General features: G+C 46.7%; 1 protein-coding gene across 4 annotated transcripts in view; it reads left to right on the top strand.

Moving 5' to 3' along the window:
* Positions 1 to 19,446, top strand: part of NR2C2 (nuclear receptor subfamily 2 group C member 2) — an 84,639-nt gene that overhangs the window by 55,842 nt on the left and 9,351 nt on the right. For 3 of the 4 annotated variants that reach the window (XM_045990353.1, XM_045990355.1, XM_045990354.1), the window contains 9 exons: positions 4,855 to 5,055; positions 6,781 to 6,883; positions 9,271 to 9,450; positions 10,375 to 10,522; positions 11,267 to 11,360; positions 14,595 to 14,728; positions 15,938 to 16,115; positions 17,316 to 17,437; positions 18,275 to 18,414. In XM_045990353.1, coding sequence (XP_045846309.1) covers positions 4,855 to 5,055; positions 6,781 to 6,883; positions 9,271 to 9,450; positions 10,375 to 10,522; positions 11,267 to 11,360; positions 14,595 to 14,728; positions 15,938 to 16,115; positions 17,316 to 17,437; positions 18,275 to 18,414 — 1,300 coding nt within the window. Of the gene's footprint in view, positions 1 to 206; positions 388 to 4,854; positions 5,056 to 6,780; positions 6,884 to 9,270; positions 9,451 to 10,374; positions 10,523 to 11,266; positions 11,361 to 14,594; positions 14,729 to 15,937; positions 16,116 to 17,315; positions 17,438 to 18,274; positions 18,415 to 19,446 lie in introns of those variants that run through there. The other variant, XM_045990356.1, reaches the window with a different exon arrangement.

The following is a 19,446-nucleotide window of genomic DNA, read 5'->3' as shown; positions in this document are numbered from 1 at the left end:
TATTTCAGGATCACAGACCTGTGTTTACAGGACCAGGTGGCAGTAGAGAAGGTGGGCAGGGTGGGAATTAGGGCCAAACAGAGAGCCTGTGCCCCATCCAAAGGGATAGCCACAAACAGCTAGTTGATAACCACAGGGGAACTTGGGGCCAGGGTGGGGACAGCTTCCAACTTGTCACAAGAACTGTAAATCTGATTTTTATGGTAAATACTCTATCCTCAGGTATTGGCAACCAGTTTTTTAATTTTTAAACGCTGGGAGGTCAAGCGAAAGTTACACAGTGACTGTTTTTTGCCTTTAGGCTATCCATTTTCAGACTCTCCTTTACAACACGAATGATGAGCCCAGCTTGCCTGGAACAGAGAGTGGGTAACGTGGAGAATGGCAGTAAGTCAGGTCACATTAAGATGTTTTTGGGGTGGAAGTAGGGAGGGCCTTAGGCCGGTAGAGTATGTAGTCAGCTCTGCTATAATGTGCTATAATGTGATACACCTGTTCCTAAAAATTCCCATACTGTACAAAATTCTGCAGTGGAAACTACAGGGCTTATGGGGGTGGGGTATATGGGGTTGGTGGCATAACATTGAAAAATTGTTGGTGACACATTAAAAAGCAAGTATGAATTTAATTTGACTTAAATTGCAATTTTACATACATTAAATTGTTGAGAAATACATAATAATGACAATAAATATGGCACTTTTCCTTGAAAGAGACCCGAAGCTTGCTTATGGAGGGAATGTGAGGGTTGTAGCTCACGAGTCGTGGTGAGTGAGTGAATCTGAAATCACGGAACGCTGCGACACCACATGCACTGAGCTGCCTATTCCCGTATTGCTCACCTGGGGGTCATTTTCTGTATGTCCGCTATTTCTCAGGAGGAATCCTGCATAAACACAAGATTTATATTATGCACAGAATATTCCGTAATGCATCAGTCACACTGGAACAAATAATACCTTTTCAAAACGAGTTGTAACAGTACTGTATGTCGGCAGTCTTAGAAGGCCTTAAAGAGTCACAGAGGGGCACCTGGGTTTGCTCAGTCAGTGAAACGTCCTAATTCTTAGCTCAGGTCATGATCTTAGGGGTCATGGATCAAGCAGTGTGTCGGGCTCAGTGCTAAACGTGGAGCCTACTTAAGATTCTCTCTCTCCCTCTCCTTCTGTGCCTCCTCCCTGCTCACTCTCCCTTTAAAAACAAAAAAGTCACAGAGAAAACAAGGCATGCAAGCAGAAAGTATGAACATTTGTTCCAAGTGAAGAGATTAAATAAAGTTTGCCTCTTACGTTCATTTCCTAGGGCTGCCATAACAAATAACCACAAACTTGGAGTCTTAAAACAGAAATTTATTTTCTTGCAGTTCTGGAGCCCAGCAGCCCAAAATCCAGGTATTTGCTTGAGGCATGCTCTCTGTAAGGTTCTAGGGAAGCATCCCTCTGTGCCTTCCTTCCTAGCTTCTGGTAGTGACCAAAAGTCCTCAGTGTTCTTTACCTGCAGCTGCAACACTCCTCTCTGCCTCTGTCATCACAGGCCTGCTAGTAAGGACACCAGTCACGGGATTTGGGGCCCACCCTCATCCAGTATGGACTCATCTTAACTTGATCACACTGCGAAGTCCTATTTCCAAATAAGGTCACGTTTGCAGGCCCTGGGGGTTAGATGTAACCATCTTTTTTGAGGGGACATGATTCTACCAATAACACCTCTTCTCCATCCCTCCATAGGAGATTTAATAAGTCTGGATACATCCTCAACTTGATGTTTCCTTGGTCTCATTAAACAGGTATCTGTCTGCTGATACTTATCAGCAAGGCCTTTGTTTTCCTAAGCGTCACCCTTGGCTTCTGTGAGCCTGAGTCTTTAAGGGAAAAAAGAAAATAATAATCTGAGTCACACTCAGATTGTTACATATGATATGTTACATATAGCCCCACTAGTCCCTGTCTAGACCCAGTCACTCCTACCTTCCACCCCTGCCCCAGCCCCATACCTGCCGTACCTCGACCAAGAGGCCTAGGGAATAGCATCAAAGGTGGTGACATGCCAGTGACTGTGTGTACTCAGGTGCAGAGTGTGTCACTTCTGAACACGTGAAGGACTTCTACTAGCCTTGCCTTGGTTATAGCTGGTGACTGAAGACCCTTTCAAATCACATGACTATTTCATTATTTAACGGGGAAAGTAATTTAGGAAGGAGATACGTTTTGATAGACATGAAAAGGAAGTCAGACATTTTACTCTCAGATCTCGAGGTTACAAGGGCCTTTCAGAGGCCTGCTTGTTCTCTTTCAACAAAGGAAGGAGTGCCTGCAGCGGCCGCTGAGAGAAGTGTGTGCGTCGGCCAGCCGGTCTGCAGTCTTTCAGTTCAGCAGTTGGTGGGGAAGTTTTACTTTTTTTTATTTTTTATTTTTTTAAAAGATTTTATTCATTTATTTGACAGACAGATCACAAGCAGGCAGAGAGGCAGACAGAGAGAGAAAGGGGGAAGCAGGATCCCCGCTGAGCAGAGAGGCTGATGCGGAGCTCAATCCCAGGATCCTGGGATCATGACCTGAGCCGAAGGCAGAGGCTTTAACCCACTGAGCCACCCAGACGCCCCAGTGGGTGGGGAAGTTTTAAAAGAGAATTCTTGGGCGCCTGGGTGGCTCAGTGGTTTAAGCCGCTGCCTTCGGCTCAGGTCATGATCTCAGGGTCCTGGGATCGAGTCCCACATCGGGCTCTTTGCTCAGCAGCGAGCCTGCTTCCCTCTCTCTCTCTCTGCCTGCCTGTCTGTCTACTTGTGATCTCTCTCTGTCAAATAAATAAATAAAATCTTTAAAAAAAAAATAAATAAATAAATAAATAAATAAATAAATAAAAGAGAATTCTTATAAAGCTTTCTGTCTCGTGTTGGGGTTTGTTTTTTGTTTTTGTTTTGAGATTTTATTTATTTATTTATTTATTTGACAGAGATCACAAGTAGGCAGAGAGAGAGGGTGAAGCAGGCTCCCTGCTGAACAGGGAGCCCGATGTGGGACTCAATCCCAGGACCCTGAGATCATGACCTGAGCTGAAGGCAGAGGCCCAACCCACTGAGCCACCCAGGGTGCCCCTCTGTCTCATGTTTTACTTTTCCAGGGGACTCTGGGTATGTAGGCCACAGGTTGTAACAATGAAAGGTACTTCCTTTCATTCGCTAAATCTGTTCTTCAGCCTTCAAGATCTTTCGACCTTTCAGTAGCAAATGATGGTATGCTGGGATTCATGCCCCACTATCAGCTAAGGATTTGTTCGTGTATCTTCTGTCCCCAGTCTGCTCTTCTTTCTGGTCTTGAACTTGCTGTGCCCTCAGCCTGTAACATACTTTGCCACATAATTGCATGGCTTCCTCTCTTACTTCGTCCAGGTCTTTGCTCCACATCACCCCCATGAGAGAGCTCTTTCTTTCGAAAGCAGCCCTCCTCCCTCCTTCCCCTTGACATGCTTTGTCTCTTTACTCTGCATTTTAGTTTTCTTTATGATATCTACCATGACTGATATTCTGCAGTATCAGTGTTCATGGTCTGTTTTCCCCTATGTAAGGGTAACTGCACGAGGTAGTAGCTCTCTCGTGTTCATGTCCCTCTCCCTAGTATAAAGAACAGAGCTTGAGATATAGTGGATACTCTAAATAAACATAATTAAGTGATTGGATCTTTGTCATTTTCTTTTGAACCAACCAGCATTGTCTGGTTTTCCGTATTGGATAATTGGCAAAGCTGTTGTGCTAGAGTCTTTGTGAGTTTGCTTTCTGAACTTTGCAGTGCTATGTCACAAGTCAGCATCTATCAAGATGTAGCACGGATACCGTACCTGCCCGTAAATATGGTAGAGGAAAGGGAGTTCCAGCCAGAGATGTAATACCTCTCCCCCTGTCCAAGGCCCACCCACAGCAGCCCCCCAAATCCTGTTTGCTGTGAGGGCCTGCTGGTGCCCCAGGAAGAAGGTAGGCGGTGCTCCAAAGCTGGGCACTCAGCCTTGAGGAAGGCAGGACAAGGGAGTAGAACAGCTTCAGAGAATTTCTTGAGCAGAATGACAAGTCCCTCTTGCTGTAGCAACTATTTCGATCATAACTGATGCAGTTGGGCAGTGACTCTGGAAAGAGGCAGATTCTGAGAGCTGGCCCCCTGAACAGCGAATGGTGGGAGCCTCTGGAGGAGTCAGGGTCACGACTTCTCTGGACTTTATTATGCCTGGGACAAGGCTTCTTCTTTTTTTTTTTTAAGTTAAACTTACCTACTATTACTGTCTCCATTTCATAAAAGAAGAGCTTTGCTTTTTCCAGTTTTACTGAGATATAATTGACACACAACACTGTGTAAGTTCAAGATGTACAGCCTAATGACTTACCTATGTTATGAAATGATGGCCACTGTAAGTTTAGTTAACATCCATCGTCTCGTATAGATTTAAAAAAAAAAAGGAAAAATGGCTTATTCCTTGTGATGAGAACTCTTAAGATCTAACTTCTCCACAACTTTTGGATGTACCACACAGCAGAGTTCGCTATAGTCGCCATGCTGTACATCACATCCCTTTTTAATCTTAAAACTGAAAATTTGTATCTTTTGACCACCTTCATCTAGGATCCCACCACTGCCCCTAAGGACATTTTAAGGAATGATATCATCCTAAAATAAAATTAGCTCCATGAAAATTAGTTCCTAAAAAGCTCATGATTATGTTTCATTTTTCTCATTTCACCATGCACTGGTGAAACTACATCTTGGACCTGCTTGACTCCAGGACGGCAGTCACCACTCTGAGCAGCACCTGCAAGTACACGAGTCACATGATACTCCGTGAGAGCAGCCTCCATGTTGTGTCTTGTAGATTGTGACAGACCAGCAGACAGGACAGAAGATCCAGATAGTTACCGCAGTGGACGCCTCCGGATCCCCCAAACAGCAGTTCATCCTGACCAGCCCAGATGGAGCTGGAACTGGGAAGGTGATCCTGGCTTCCCCGGAGACCTCCAGTGCCAAGCAGCTCATATTCACCACCTCGGACAACCTCGTCCCTGGCAGGATCCAGGTAAGGCTGTTGACAGGCATTTGTTTCAGCACTTCTGCTGCCAAACTTGTTTCTGACTCCTCCTGTGCCTTGAAGGCCAAGTCCACCTCTAGAAGGTCCTTCGAGGACCTACACGTGTGTGAGGTTGCTGCTTTGGCTAAAGTAAAAAACCAGCAAGTGAGTGGCAAGGCCCAGGAGGCAGCCAGCTGCAGTGCTCAGATGGGGTGGAAGTTGAGCCAGAACAGTCCGTGGCCCACAGGAGACTGGCCTGAGCAAGCTGGTACTAAGGCCACTGGAGAATGCTCTAACTAACCTAAGGCTGGACGGTGGCAGTTCTTGGCCCCTGATATTTTAGGGGCCCCACCTAGGGCTGGCCACAGCCAGATGGGGACTGACTTGTTCCTAAATCTCACTTCATCTTGTCCAGGTCGTCAAGCATGGTCCTAACTCTTCGTTCTGTCCTTACTTGCTCCTGTGAATTCTGGGTCTCTCCTTTCCCCCAGCCCTGGCAGCCATCATCCTACTTTCTGTCGTTATTACTTTGGTTATTCTAGGGACCTCACATAAGTAGAGCCCTACAATATTTTTTCTTTTGCAGTTGGTTTATTTCACTGAGCATGATGTCCTCAAGGGTCATCCATCTTGTAGCGTATGTCAGAATTTCCTTCTTTTTTAAGGTGAAATAATACTCCATTGTATGTATAGACCACACTTTATTTATGTAGTCCTCTGTTGTTGGATGTTTGAGGTGCTTCTACGTTTTGGCTCTCGTGAATAATATTCCTAAGAATCCATGTGTTTTGAGTGGGGAGGGACCTTCTACTATGGAGAAAAGTAAGGGAAGGATTTTTTTTTTCTTCTGATAGAACTGGGTTCAGAACACAAGTGATGTTCACCTTTCAGAACCACACTTCTGAGACTCTTCATAATGTAGTTAGTAAATACTGCTCCTTTCCCAGAGTACATTCTGATCAACTGAAATTAAAGTTGCTCCCTGCTTTTTTAGACTTCTCCTTGTTCATGAGAAAGTGACTGTTGATTTTGTTGCATGTTGTGTAAGAGGTCATTCTACATAGTAATTTCTATATATATTCCCATCACGCAGCAATAACTGTGAGGGTTCTTGTTGGTACATTATTTAAACAGCACGTTTTCACTTTCTTATATTTATGGCAGTTACAGTATTCCTCCAGGTGAGTAACACTGTCACCTAGAAAGTCACCTGCAAGTGAGGGAGAAATAATGGGTTTCAGAGGTCGCCTGTTTCTCGTCTTTCTACTCCTAACTACCTCAAGGAGAGACCTAGTATATTAATTAATAAAACTTGATTATTTCTCTGCCAAATATACCTCTTTGCATACATTCCAAGCTGTTTCATGGGAATAGAGAGGAGCCAGAAAGACCTGCAGTACGTTCATGTAGGAGCACTGCATGTGATTCTCCACATGGCCCGGGATCCTGGACATCCAGGTTATGCTAGCCAGATGGGAGAGGATGTGAGTGAAAACCAGTGCCTAACCTTAGACACATACGTCCCCCCACCACTATCATCACCACTGAAGGGGTGCAGTCTAGGGGAGCAACAGGGCCATTCTTAATGTCACTAAGTTGTCAAGTGGGATTTTCCCAGTTCTGCCCAGGGTTTTGCTACTTAGAAACTCAAGATTAGGAATTTATAGTTAAACATTAGTTTTTTTTATGATCTGGTTTTTAATAGCACTTTGCTTGTTTCCGGATTCTTCTTAGATCGTCACGGACTCTGCTTCTGTGGAGCGCTTGCTGGGTAAGGCCGACGTCCAGCGGCCGCAGGTAGTAGAATACTGTGTGGTCTGTGGAGACAAAGCCTCTGGTAAGTAACCCTAGGTTTTGCTGGGCACACATCATGGTCCAATATCATGAACCAAATAGAGGTTGGAGGATTATTAGAGAGAGAACATTTTCTGTAGGTTTGTAGGTTTTAAAATATGAACGCCACTTTTCTGAGCAGGATAGTGATACAAATAAGCAAACCTGTTTGTCAGATTATTAGACTCAAAAGGAGGAGTCAAGACACTCTTTCTGTGACTTCTAAATCTGGACGATGTGTCAAATATTTACGTACTATCAAGAAAGCAGTCATCTCTTTGGGGGTAGTATTAGCACAGTGCTTTGCTATTTCACAGCATGTGTTCTCTCTCTTCTTCATCGTAACTTTCTCTATCATCTGCTCGCTATAACCCAGTGTGGTAACTACTGTAATGAAGGAGGTGAGAGCATGAGATTCTGGCTGGAGCCTCAGGGTCAGGCACGGTCCCCCAGTGGCAGTCACATTCTGTGAGGCTTGGGGGTTGAATATGTTGGTAAAGCAGAAGGCTGGTGGAGCCAGGGCCTGGTGAAGTTACTGTCCACACCCATGGTGTCTTTGGGGAAGAGCTCCTGGACTTCCGTGATTAGGATGTGAGTGAAAGGAGATTGGAGAAAATGTTTGTCCCAGAATTCAGACAAGCCTGCTAATGCCAAGGAGTTATAGAAGGTGAGACGGGCAGGAAGGATGGAGAAGTATTTAGTGTATGTGCTACCGAAGTGAGCACAGGGTGGAGAAGGATTTCCAGCTGTGCTGTGGGAACAGGCCTGAGTTTTGTGATTAATTCCACTTTATTCTGTAGTCACAGAATTCCCAGGAACTTGGGACACTTTGTGGTCCTGGTTAAAACAAACAGAAGGTTGGACCAAGCGTCTTAGGAGAATAGCCCGGACAAACATCCACAGAAGTCAGAAGCTTCAGTGCCCTCCTAGCTCATGGTACCATTTGCTGTGTCATGGTGCCCTGCCTCTGTTCCCACTCCTATCTTGAACAAGGCAAAACCCAGCCCATCCCACCCCTTCTCTGAAGCCAGTCTGCCTGTGTCCTTGTCGTCCTTTGTGTAGACGGCTCTGGCATTTGTTACATTCTCTTACCATTGATTGTTACGCACCCGACTTCCACACCAGAACGGGCTCTTTTTGTTAGAGCAAGAAATGCCTGACCCCTCCATCTGTATAGCCTAGCTTCTTGCCCAGCCAGGACAGGCACTGTGCAAACTTTTAAACATGAAGCATAGACATAAGAATGAGGCCACAGAATCTGCTTGGCTTCCGCATTTGTCAGTCCCCTTCTGGGCTTAAAGGAATGGCCTAGTAATAGGCTTATAGTGCCACAGTCTCCAGATACTAGATGTCCTCTAAGGTCTAGAGGGGCTAAGGAAATACACTGCAAGGAAGGAAAAATGTCTACACAGCAATTTTAGTACTACTCTTCAAGACACAAAATTGAGACCCTCCAAGTACATACTTGGGGAATGGCTCTGCATGCTGGAGTTCAGGACAGTGGAACGCTCAGTAGCTGCCATCAGTGATGATCTGTTGAAATGTTTCTTAGCAGTGTAGCTATGATATTGGGTTACAGAAGATCAAACCAGAAGAGCTTATCCATGTTTCTGTGCCAGCTGGGAACAAAGGAGGGGTGATGCGTGTGAAGCACTTGGTGTATTTGGGAGGGTGCTCTGAGGTAGGGGGCTCTTTTTAATGTCATTGGTCATTAGAAGTTAGAGACACCGAAGTACAGATTAGAAAAAAAGAACTGTATGTAATAAATGTATTTCTAGAACTGTGTTTCCAAAAGAGTTTGAATACCTAACCAAAGTGAGCCACACGGCATGTACCCTTCCCTCATCTTGGGCCTGCATAACCACAGCCCCTGCACTTCCCCCAGGGTAGCTCTAGGGCCCAGGACCTGACTCACACCGAGAGAGTAAAGGGAGGAGTCAGACCCTGGGTGCTTGAACAGCACACGCATGCTTTGGCTACGTGCCACGGTTGGCGGGACAGGAGCACTGGGAGGCTTCAGGAGCCCAGCTCTGTGGGGCCAGGACCAGGTGTGCATGGCAGGCAGTACGGCTCAGCCATCCTCCGGGAGCTCCTGCTGCATGTTAGGTCCTTTGTGTACTGAAAGCATTAAGGTCATGCCGTTTACCAGCTGTCACGTAACCTATCGGAGCTTCTGTTTTTCTATCATGATGTCACAGGGCTACTTTAAAGATTATAGGAAAATTAGGGGAAGACCTAAGTGCCATGCTTCATGCTCAAGCTCGTGGTTGTCCCATGGCTGCCCGCACCAGATACCGTGCCCTGGCACTTTGATGGCCTTCCCTTAGAAACAGGCCTTTGATGGACCACCTCTTCTCTTGGTGATGTTTCACACACTCTTTCTCCTTTTAGGCCGTCACTATGGGGCCGTTAGTTGTGAAGGTTGCAAAGGTTTCTTCAAAAGGAGTGTAAGGAAAAATCTGACCTATAGCTGCCGGAGCAACCAAGACTGTATAATCAACAAACACCACCGGAATCGCTGTCAGTTTTGCCGGCTGAAAAAATGCTTAGAGATGGGCATGAAGATGGAATGTGAGTAACTGTGTGAGCAAGCCACTTGAGTTAGCTAGTTGAAGGGAGCGAGATTTCTATACCTGGCTTTAAAATACTCTAAGAGGAAAATATCCACTGAGGCTTCCTGTTGTTTCCCTTCTCGGTCAGCTAAGTGGTCCAGCACCCATGCTGCTGCGATTGGCCATTCCCCATGATGTGTGTGGAAGCCTCCCCCACATAACTTGGCGTGCAGCTCAGCACAGTGGGGTGAACACAGGCTTTGGAGTATCAAACCCCGGCTCTGCCACTTCGGAGCCGTGAGGCATGGGGAAGACGTACCTCTCTCAGCCACAGTGTCCTTGTCTAACTAAGACCTCTTAGCTTTCTTACATATTGGATCTGGGTTCATCCTTTCTTTTAAAAAAGATCTTTATTTCCTTCAGTTGTTTCTGGCCCACATAGCTCTCTCAGACCAGATTGCTGGAAGGAGAGGCTGCTAGTGTTACAGAAAGCTGACATCCCGTTAAACAATTTGCAGAAGCCATGCAGGCTTGAATTGGACATTAGAATGGTTCTCTATGACACGTGGCCCTGGACAAGCTCCTGTTAAGGGCCCACTTAAAGATGGGTAAAGATTTCCCTTCCTGGAAAGTGCCTTTTGTGAGCCGCAAAAAGTAAAAACCCAGAGGGCTCCGTGTGGACCCCCCACAAGGCCATGCTGAAGTTTCTTAGCAGGCAGTGAGCTTGCACTCTAAAAACACTTTAGACTTAGAGTGGCCTTGTTTGGCTTTGAGCTTTTCTTCCCCTTGGCTAAAAAGTCCTCTGAAAATTGAGCTGGATGTGTCTAGCACCGGAGCTTATCATCCCTATAGTAGCAGACTTACTAAGGAAGACTTTACTATGAAGGATGTAATTTGTAATGACTTCTTCATCTAAACATGAATATTTATGTTGTGATTTAAGCTGTGCAGAGTGAACGGAAGCCCTTTGATGTACAACGGGAAAAACCAAGCAATTGTGCTGCTTCAACTGAGAAAATCTATATCCGGAAGGACCTGAGAAGTCCTCTGATAGCCACTCCCACGTTTGTGGCAGATAAAGATGGAGCAAGGTCAGTCTCTGTTTTGACAAAGGGCAACACTACCACCAGCCTTGAGCTGATCAGAGGAGGCATGGATGTTCCTTGGAAGGGGTTTATGTGGCTCCCTCCCCACTGTCCCAGCCTTCAACCTTGTCTTGCCTTATCCCACCCTTCTCGGAGCTGTTCCAGTCACACCTGTGGACGCACCTGAAGATGGGGTTTTTCTCCTGCCTGGTGGTCTCAGGTTATGTCCTGTAGTTATTCATATGTTGCTCTGCGATTCAAGATGGGGTTTTTCTGCAGTATAGACAAAAGGCCCAAGTCCCAAGGTAGTCCCAAATAATGTCAATAGTTAACACAAGTTGACGTCTGTGTCTTTTTATTTTCCATGTAATCTATTGAACTTCATTACAGAAAGGGAAAACAAGAAATCCAAACTGTATCCTAGCGAGAACAAGAGCTGAGAATTCTTGGTGATATTCTGAAGATCACATTGGCTTTATTTAACAAAGCAGCTACAGTCTGTGGTCAGCGTGGAAGCCAAGGGGATGTGTATCTGTGTGGCATCCTGTCTCAGGCTGTACACCCAGCTTTGTGCTCATCTCATTCTAGAGAGAAGGGGTGATGGTTCTGTCACTCGATAACCGAGTCGAGTTAGAGCTTTTTTGCTATTCAGGCAGCTTTGCGGCTGTAGAAGGGACAGGGCAATGCAGTGTGATCATACTGTGTATTAAATGTTGGAAGCTACTCTGGGTTTCTTTATGTCTTAAATAGACAAACAGGTCTTCTTGATCCAGGGATGCTTGTGAACATCCAACAGCCTCTGATACGTGAGGATGGTACAGTTCTCCTGGCCACGGATTCCAAGGTGATGTTCTCTACTTACTCTCTCCTCCACCTCTGTGTTGCAGTGCAGACTGCTTCTCTGAATGTGTGCCCCTCCCTTCTTCTTGGCTTCTGAGACTACCTTGCAAGCTTGGCCTTTTGCATCTCTTTATTTCTTCTTATCTAGCCATCCTATGGTTTGTTTTAGGAATGTTGACAGCTTTTCAGAAACTCAGGGCTGGCTGGTTACAGTCATTATTACATGTCAGGGTCTAGAGTTGAGTTTGGTAAAAACTCAGTGGCTCTCCTCTCGATAACCACCCCCACCCCACCCCATTACACACGATGGCCTTTTGCAAAAGCCCCTAATTCCTCTTTTTTTTTTTTTTTAATTGACGTATGGTTGACACACAGTGTTACATTATCCACCCCGCCCCATTCTTTTTAATTAGTTGATCTGCAGGAGGAAGCTCAGGCAGGATTCTGACAATTGCAAAACTAAGAACAAATCGGCCATAGGGAATTTAACATGTTTGAACAGAGGTGTTTGTCTATCCAGGAGAGAGAGAGCTGGCTAATCCCCGTGAAGATAATGAAGGACAGGGGTTTTATCCAGGGAAGAAAATGGATTATATTTCTCATCTCATTCCTGATGTGACCCAATAATGATGAAGTAGCAGCAAGCCATGGCTGAGTTCCAGTATTCCTTCTCTGAAAGGAGGAACTTGGTAACAGTGCTGGCGGAGCTGCTCACTGCCCTGAGAGCCAGAGCGGCCCTACCCGCAGGCTTCCTTCCAGTCCATTCACGTGCACGTCGCTGTGCCCACTCAGTACGTGAGGAACAGCCTGTCTTGGGAAAGAAGGGCATCAGTGAGGGCCCTCCGTCCTGTGGTCCTGAGGCCGGGCCTTGAGCTTCCTGTCTTTGGACCCTGGTGCTGCATGCGACATGGCCATCACACCCAGTTTGCTGCTGTCAAGTTGACACTCAGGACAGTGACAGGTGCCTAGTGGGGTAGAGGGAAACCAGAAGCCTGGAAGGAAGGCCCGAATAACCTTAAGACCTGATTACCAAAGGATTTCACAGCAGCTCTTCTGCTGTGCCATCCATGCAGAGACAGACTAAGAACCGAGAGACTCCAGAGTCGGCTGGTCCTGGGCCCAGCGCCGCTCTTGGTAGCCGTGCACCCTCTTTCCTCCATCTCTGCTTCCCTTGGTACCACCACACGGGGGCGGGGGGGAACTGGAGTAAGTCACTTTCCTAAGGCTGGCAGCGTGCAGGGAGCTCTCCTTAAGTGAGGAGTTAGTCGTGATCACTGGATGGAAGAGAAGGGACAGACGCCGTGTGCTGTTAAGTAGTAGTGAAGAGAAAGCTGCTGCAGAGTCAGACACATGCTCCACCCCGCTCCTGCCTCTGTGCTGTGGAAGTGACCATACCTACCCCAGGAGGTTGTTATGAATGATAGGATAGAGACGGAGCACCTAAAGATAGCTCTTTTCAGAAGCTGTGTTTCAGCCATCGACTTTGAAATCATTAAAATTCAAAACAGTGTGCTTGGACTGAATACAGAGTCCCACGGAGATCCCATGCCCCCTTTCTGCGGGCGCCCCCGGCCATTTATGCAGCAGGCCTGCTGCGCCACGCAACACCCAGGATGCGACACCCTCACGGTGCGGGCCACCTGGTCTTTGTCTTTCCTCACTTCACTCCCATTCCTCCCATGTGCCCCTCTGTCGTGGTGGCCCACATCTTTTAGCCGCTGCACCATGTTGTGTTCCGTGGTGGTTCTGGGGTTTATGAAGCAGTGCTGTGCTTAGGGTCTCTTCCACTGTTCTAGTTTTTCACTTTCATGATCTAGGCACAATAGACACTTGTGTCTATATGTCTTTGCTTTCCTCTTTTTTTATTGAGATACAGTTCATTTACCAGAAAACTCACACTTCCCATGCACAGTTGAGTGGTTTTAGTATATTCACAAGGCTGTACAACCTCACCACTGCCTGATTCTAGAACATATTCATCACCCCAAAAAGAAACCCTGTACCAATTACGCTTTCACTCACCCCTCCCCGTACTCCAGCCCCTGCCAACCGCTGCTCTCCTTTCTGACTATGGTTTTGTCAATTCTGGACATTTCATATAAAGGGAATCTTACAATATATGGCTTTTGGTGACTAACTTCTTTCTCTTGACATAATGTTTTTGAGGTTCATCCATGTTGTGGCATGTGTCAGCATTTTATTCCTTCTTATTGCCAGATACTAAGCCATTGAATGGCTCAGCCGTATTTTATTTATCCATTCATCAGCTGATGAACATTTGGGTTGTTTCTACTTTTTGTCTGTTATGAATAGTGCGGCTACAAACATTTGGACACAGGTTTTTTGTGGAGGTACATTTCAGTTTCCCTTATGTATGTACCTAGGAGTGGAATGGCTGGTCATACGGTAACTGTGTTTAAACTGTTTGAGGAGCTGCCAGACCGTTTTCCACAGCAGCTGCACCATTTCACACCCTTCCACAGTGTGTGAGGGTCCACTCTCTCCGCGTCCTCCCAACACCTGTTACTATTGTCTTCTTGGTTATAACCATCCTGTTGGGTGTGAGATCGTATCTCATTGTGGTTTTGATTTGCATTTCCAGTGACATTGAACATCCTTTCATGTACTTACTGGCCAGTTGTATATCCTTTTTGAAGAAATGCCTGTTTAAATCCTTGGCCCATTTTTTAAAAACTCATTTGTCTTTTTATTATTGAGCTATAAGAGTTAGTCTGGTTACTAAACCATTATTAAGATGTATGATTTGCAAGCAAATACCTCCTATTCTGTGGGTTGTCTTCTGTGTGTGGAAAGGGGGGGTTGTCTTTTTACTTTCTTAATAGGTTTGTTGTTGTTTTTTTAAAGATTTTATATTTAAGCCATCTCTCCACCCAACGTGGGGCTCTAACTCACAACCCCAAAATCAAGAGTCTGCACATTCCACTGACTGAGCCAGCCAGGCGTCCCGTTTAACTTTCTTAATATCTTCTAAAGCACAAAATTTAAATTTTGGTGGCATCCAGTTTGTCTGTTTTGTTACGTTACCTTATTATGTGCACGTTTGTGTAGCTTCCCCCACAGTCAAGACACACAACTCTTCCATCACCACAAAGATCTCCCCTTGCTGCCCTGTTAAGGTCACACCCCATAGAAGCTGTTTTTTAAACTAACATTATATCTTCATTGGCCTGAGAGACATTTGTGTTCATCTTTAATGTTCTTATTTTGTGTTTAATAGGCTGAAACAAGCCAGGGAGCTCTGGGCACGCTGGCAAATGTAGTGACCTCCCTTGCCAACTTAAGTGAATCCCTGAACAATGGTGATGCTTCAGAAATGCAGCCAGAGGACCAGTCTGCGAGTGAAATTACCCGGTACGATGCCGTGAGTGTGGAGGCTCCCCGGTGGCGCCCACACTCTGTTGCTGCCTGAGGGCAGGTGGCAGCAGTCTGACCCCCACCCTGTATTGAATCAGGAGTTGTAAAATCGTCACTGTGTTCCTGCACGTCTGTCTTCTTTCTAACATTGTAACTATGGGAACATGGACCCATTTATATTATGTGATATAAAACAATCAAAACTGTTTTTCATTCCAAACAATGAAAAAGGAAATGGAGTGACTCAGTGGAAGCAGGGAAACCCTTCAGTAGACAGTTGTGACTTGTATCAGTCTTTATTTTGACTAAACATTAATAGTTCATCCCTTTTCCCACTTCTGTTTTAGCCTGTTTTTCTCATACATACTTTTTTCCAAATAGTCTAGAGCTTTAGTCCTTCAGGGTGTTACTGACAGATGGCATTAGCTGGTCTCAGACACGAGTAACTGGCTGCAGATGGCATTTCTTCCCCACCGCCCAGCTCTTGTGTTTGCCCCTTTCCCTGTGGGACTGGCCACTCTTTTTTTTAAAGGTTGTTTTTTTTTTTTTTTTTTTTTAAAAAGAGAGAGATCACAGGTGGGCAGAGAGAGAGGAGGAAGCAGGCTCTCTACCGAGCAGAGAGCCCGATGTGGGGCTCGATCCCAGGACCCTGGGATCATGACCTGAGCTAAAGGCAGAGGCTTAATCCACTGAGCCACCCAGGTGCCCCAAGACTGGCCACTCTTGCCAGTCTTGCCAGGCTGGGCAGATGCACAGCCGGAGGCCACAGGAACACCCCAGTCCTCATATTCTCTTGAGGTCTGATAGCAAAATTAAGATCTAGATCCAATGGAAAGAGAATGGGATTTGAGTTAGGTAGAGTTCTGGTTCCACTGCTCACTGGATGGTTGGTCTTAGAAAAGTTATTTAACATCTCTAAGCCTCAGCTTTCACATCTGTAAAATGCAGAGGGTTCTACCTTGGAGAGTAGTTGTGAAAAACAGAAATTATGTGTGAAAATAAATAATATATCGCTTAGTACCCGTGATGATGTGTAGATGGTCCTCAGAAGCTCTCGTTACCATGTCCCCCAACAGGTAGACTTGAATGATCTTTTCCCCATTGCATTGTTTCTCTAGATCTAGGTAATTCTGGATCAGCTAGAATTCTTCTCTTCCTCCTAAAACTGTGAATTCACAATACTACCTGCTTCATTTTTGCTCACAGGGCATTTGATACCTTAGCTAAAGCACTTAATACCACAGACAGCTCCTCACCACCAAGCCTAGCAGATGGGATAGACGCCAGTGGAGGAGGAGGCATCCACGTGATCAGCAGAGACCAGTCCACACCCATCATTGAGGTCGAAGGGCCCCTCCTTTCAGACACTCATGTCACATTTAAGGTGAGTGGTTTCAGCAACCACATGCCTCAGCCTCCCCGGCCTGCAGTTTGAAGCTAAAATCTTGCAGTGAGCTCATTTTCATATTATTGGCTTTTGTTTGGATCCAGACCTTGTGTGCCAAAACACTATTCTCATTAGAATTAGAATTAGAATAGAATTAGAAAGAATTGTCACTTGTGTTTTGCTCATGGTGTTTTGGCTCTGAAGGTAACACCCTGAAGCAGGTGTGGCCTGTCCTTGCCAGGAAGGGCCGACAGGGTGCTGCCCAGCAAGGGCTTTTGGTGGACTGCTCTGCCTCCTCTGCTTTCCAAGACGGCCAGGCTCCAGCATAGGCTCAGGTGGGCACGTGTCTGCTCCAGCATGCAGGCAGCCAGCCCTCGTCCCTGACTGCTGGTCCTGACTGCTGGTCCTGACTGCTTGCTGTCTTGAGCCACAGAAAACAGATCTCCTATCTCCTTAAAGAAGGATGTTAGTCTTACCCACATGCTCCTTCACTGGCCTCACTTCAGAAAGACACTCCCACGTTCCCCAAAGTCCTCTCAATTTCTAGGGCTACAGACTGTTCCCTCAGTGTTCTTTACTGCAGAGGCCTGACCAATCACTTAAGACTTGGTCCCTGCTCATAGTTGCCCACCAGTGCCAAGAATATAGGTCATCAATGGGATTCCAGCATCAAAGGCATTAATTCCCCTTCTGGACAGTGGAGCTCTAGAGCTCAGTCCTGAACATTCTGGTGGTGGGATCTCATCCTCCCACCGCATAGACTTCTGCTCAGCTCCCACCACCTGCCAAATGCCTACTAGCTGTGAAGTTGACCCCTGTCCCTGATTTAATTTCGATTTTAACCTATGGCTCAAAATAGAATTGCCTTAGAAGAAATATACCGATTTAGCTAAGCAAGATTTGAAAAGTATGTCTTTATGTGAGTGACCATCACATCTTTATGTGAGTCACCATTATTGACCACACTGCAAGGGCCACGAGAGCCTAGTCCACTGGGCCAGGGAGCACGGGGCATCAGTGCCAGCCCCCTCGTTGCAGAGGACACAGGCTTCATCGGGGGATCTGCCCAGAACTTCAGCATCAGAGGTCACCACAATTTAGGCTCTCTGTTGAGACATGACAGCAGTTCACATTGACAGACAAAGCCATGCCCTGTCTCTCCGTCACCTCCTGTGCTGTGTGCTTCCTCTTCTCCAGCTCACGATGCCTAGCCCGATGCCAGAGTACCTCAATGTGCACTACATCTGCGAGTCAGCATCCCGCCTGCTTTTCCTCTCCATGCACTGGGCCAGGTCAATCCCAGCCTTTCAGGCACTTGGGTAAGTGGCCTTTTTCTCTGTGTGTATCCTTTAGCAAAAGCCTTCCCTTTGTTAGGAATGACCTGGAAGGTATCTGAGGACCCTTCTAGTTTGTACTTATGACCTTGCTCCAGTGATGCTGATTTTCGTATTGAATACACTCTGGACTGGGAGCAGAGGACCATGGCTGCCAGTGCTTCGACGTTCCTCAGACTTTTCTTAGGCCTTCTCCATGCTGAGGACTTGGTGTGAAGAGCCAGGGATCGAGCGGAACAGAAGGCAGGAGTCATCTGAAATCTTGAGACAAGTAGAGTGAAGCTGCATCTGGGGGCTTCTCAGATAAGATCATACCGTTCACAGTGCCATCCTGGGTGTAGGTCCTCCGAGGCAGGGCTGAAAGCTGACGTGGCTGGCCCGCCCTTCTGTGCTCCAGTGCCGGCCCCTCCCTGCAGCGCCTCCAGGCCCTCTGTTCTGGGGCATCGGTGCGGGGTGTGTCTCCCAGCCCCCTTCAGAGACCACGCTTGGCTCCTAGCCTTTGGGTTGCTGCAGCGTCTCCTGACAGCCACACCAGGGCCACTGTGGGTTCAGAAGGCTGTAGGAGACGACACTTCAGTCCTGCCCATTTCGATTTCTCATTACTGAATTTAAAGTGTCTAAAGTGTCTTGGTTAAGAAAATAGTTTATCCTCAGAGGGACTTTCGTTAAAGAGATTCACAGACAGTGGTGTTTCTGGAGAATGATCCAAAAATGACATACCATAGACTTTCAAGAAATATTTGTTGAATCTACTTGTTTGGGGCAAGCTGTGACGGAGAATACTAGCATGTACCCACACCCACCCCAACCTTGTGTCCCCAGGCAGGACTGCAACACCAGCCTGGTGCGGGCCTGCTGGAACGAGCTCTTCACTCTTGGCCTGGCCCAGTGTGCCCAGGTCATGAGTCTCTCCACTATCCTGGCAGCCATTGTCAACCACCTGCAGAACAGCATCCAGGAAGGTAGGGCTGGGGCTGGGGGAGTGTGTCTTGGTTCAGGCCGGCCCCTTGCAAACTAGCCAGCTGCGGCATCCCACAGCTTCCACGTGCTGAGCGTAGCTTAACTTTTAAGTCCTGGGGTCTTCACCAGTGACAACATTTAAATTTCCACCTGACTGTCTTCATATAAGGAATATGAAAGGGGGAAAAAAGGTCATTGGAAAAGCTGCCAGCTTCCTGATACATAGGCATTTAGTGATGCTTTCAGAGTAATCACAGCTTATACTTTCATCTTGATTGACGGTTACAGATGGAAGAAGTTGTTTTTCACTTGTGTGGGTGAAAGAAAAGTACAGTTCTTACCAACTGTGTTTCTCTTCCCTGCGTGTCTTCTTTACTACTCACCCAGAACACTTCGGACACATGTGGTCACCAGTGTGGTGGGTGTCTTCCCCCCACAGGCACTTCTCTGAGATACCAGCTGGGTATCCAATAATGTAACTCACTTCTGTCACCGTCAGCCATAGTGTCAGTGTCCGATCCCACAGGTGAAGGGCTCAGTCCCACAAGATCCTCCCCCAACACACACACACACACGTACGTACGTACGTACATGTGTCCAGGCTATCACTTGTGCTTCTGACCAGCCCGCTATATAGACTGGAGGTTGTAGCAGCCCTTGGGTTGGATTAATTCACTAGCACAGCTCACAGAACTCAAGGGTAGAGGATACAGATGAACGGCCAGAAGAAGAGCTTTATGGGGTGAGGTCTAGGAGAGTCTCAAGCACAGGAGCTTTTGTCCCTGTGGACTTGAGGTGCTTCACCCTTGCAGAGTGTGTGTGTTCACCAGCCCGGAAGCTCTCTAAACTCCGTCCATCATTCATTCCATTTCTGGCCCCTCTCCCCTCTCTGGATGATGAGGGATGGAGCTGGAAATGCCAAGCTTCTGAGCGTTCCTTTTCTCCCCAGGGGCCATTAGGAGTCCTACCCAGAGATACCTCAGTGGAACAAAAGATGCTCGTACTCCTCTTAACACATAAAAATTTACAAGGGT

This window comes from Meles meles, chromosome 20 (assembly GCF_922984935.1).
Source record: "Meles meles chromosome 20, mMelMel3.1 paternal haplotype, whole genome shotgun sequence".
Lineage (NCBI taxonomy): Eukaryota > Metazoa > Chordata > Mammalia > Carnivora > Mustelidae > Meles > Meles meles.
The sequence above is the reverse complement of the archived record's forward strand: the minus strand, read 5'-3'. Positions and strand labels throughout refer to the sequence as shown.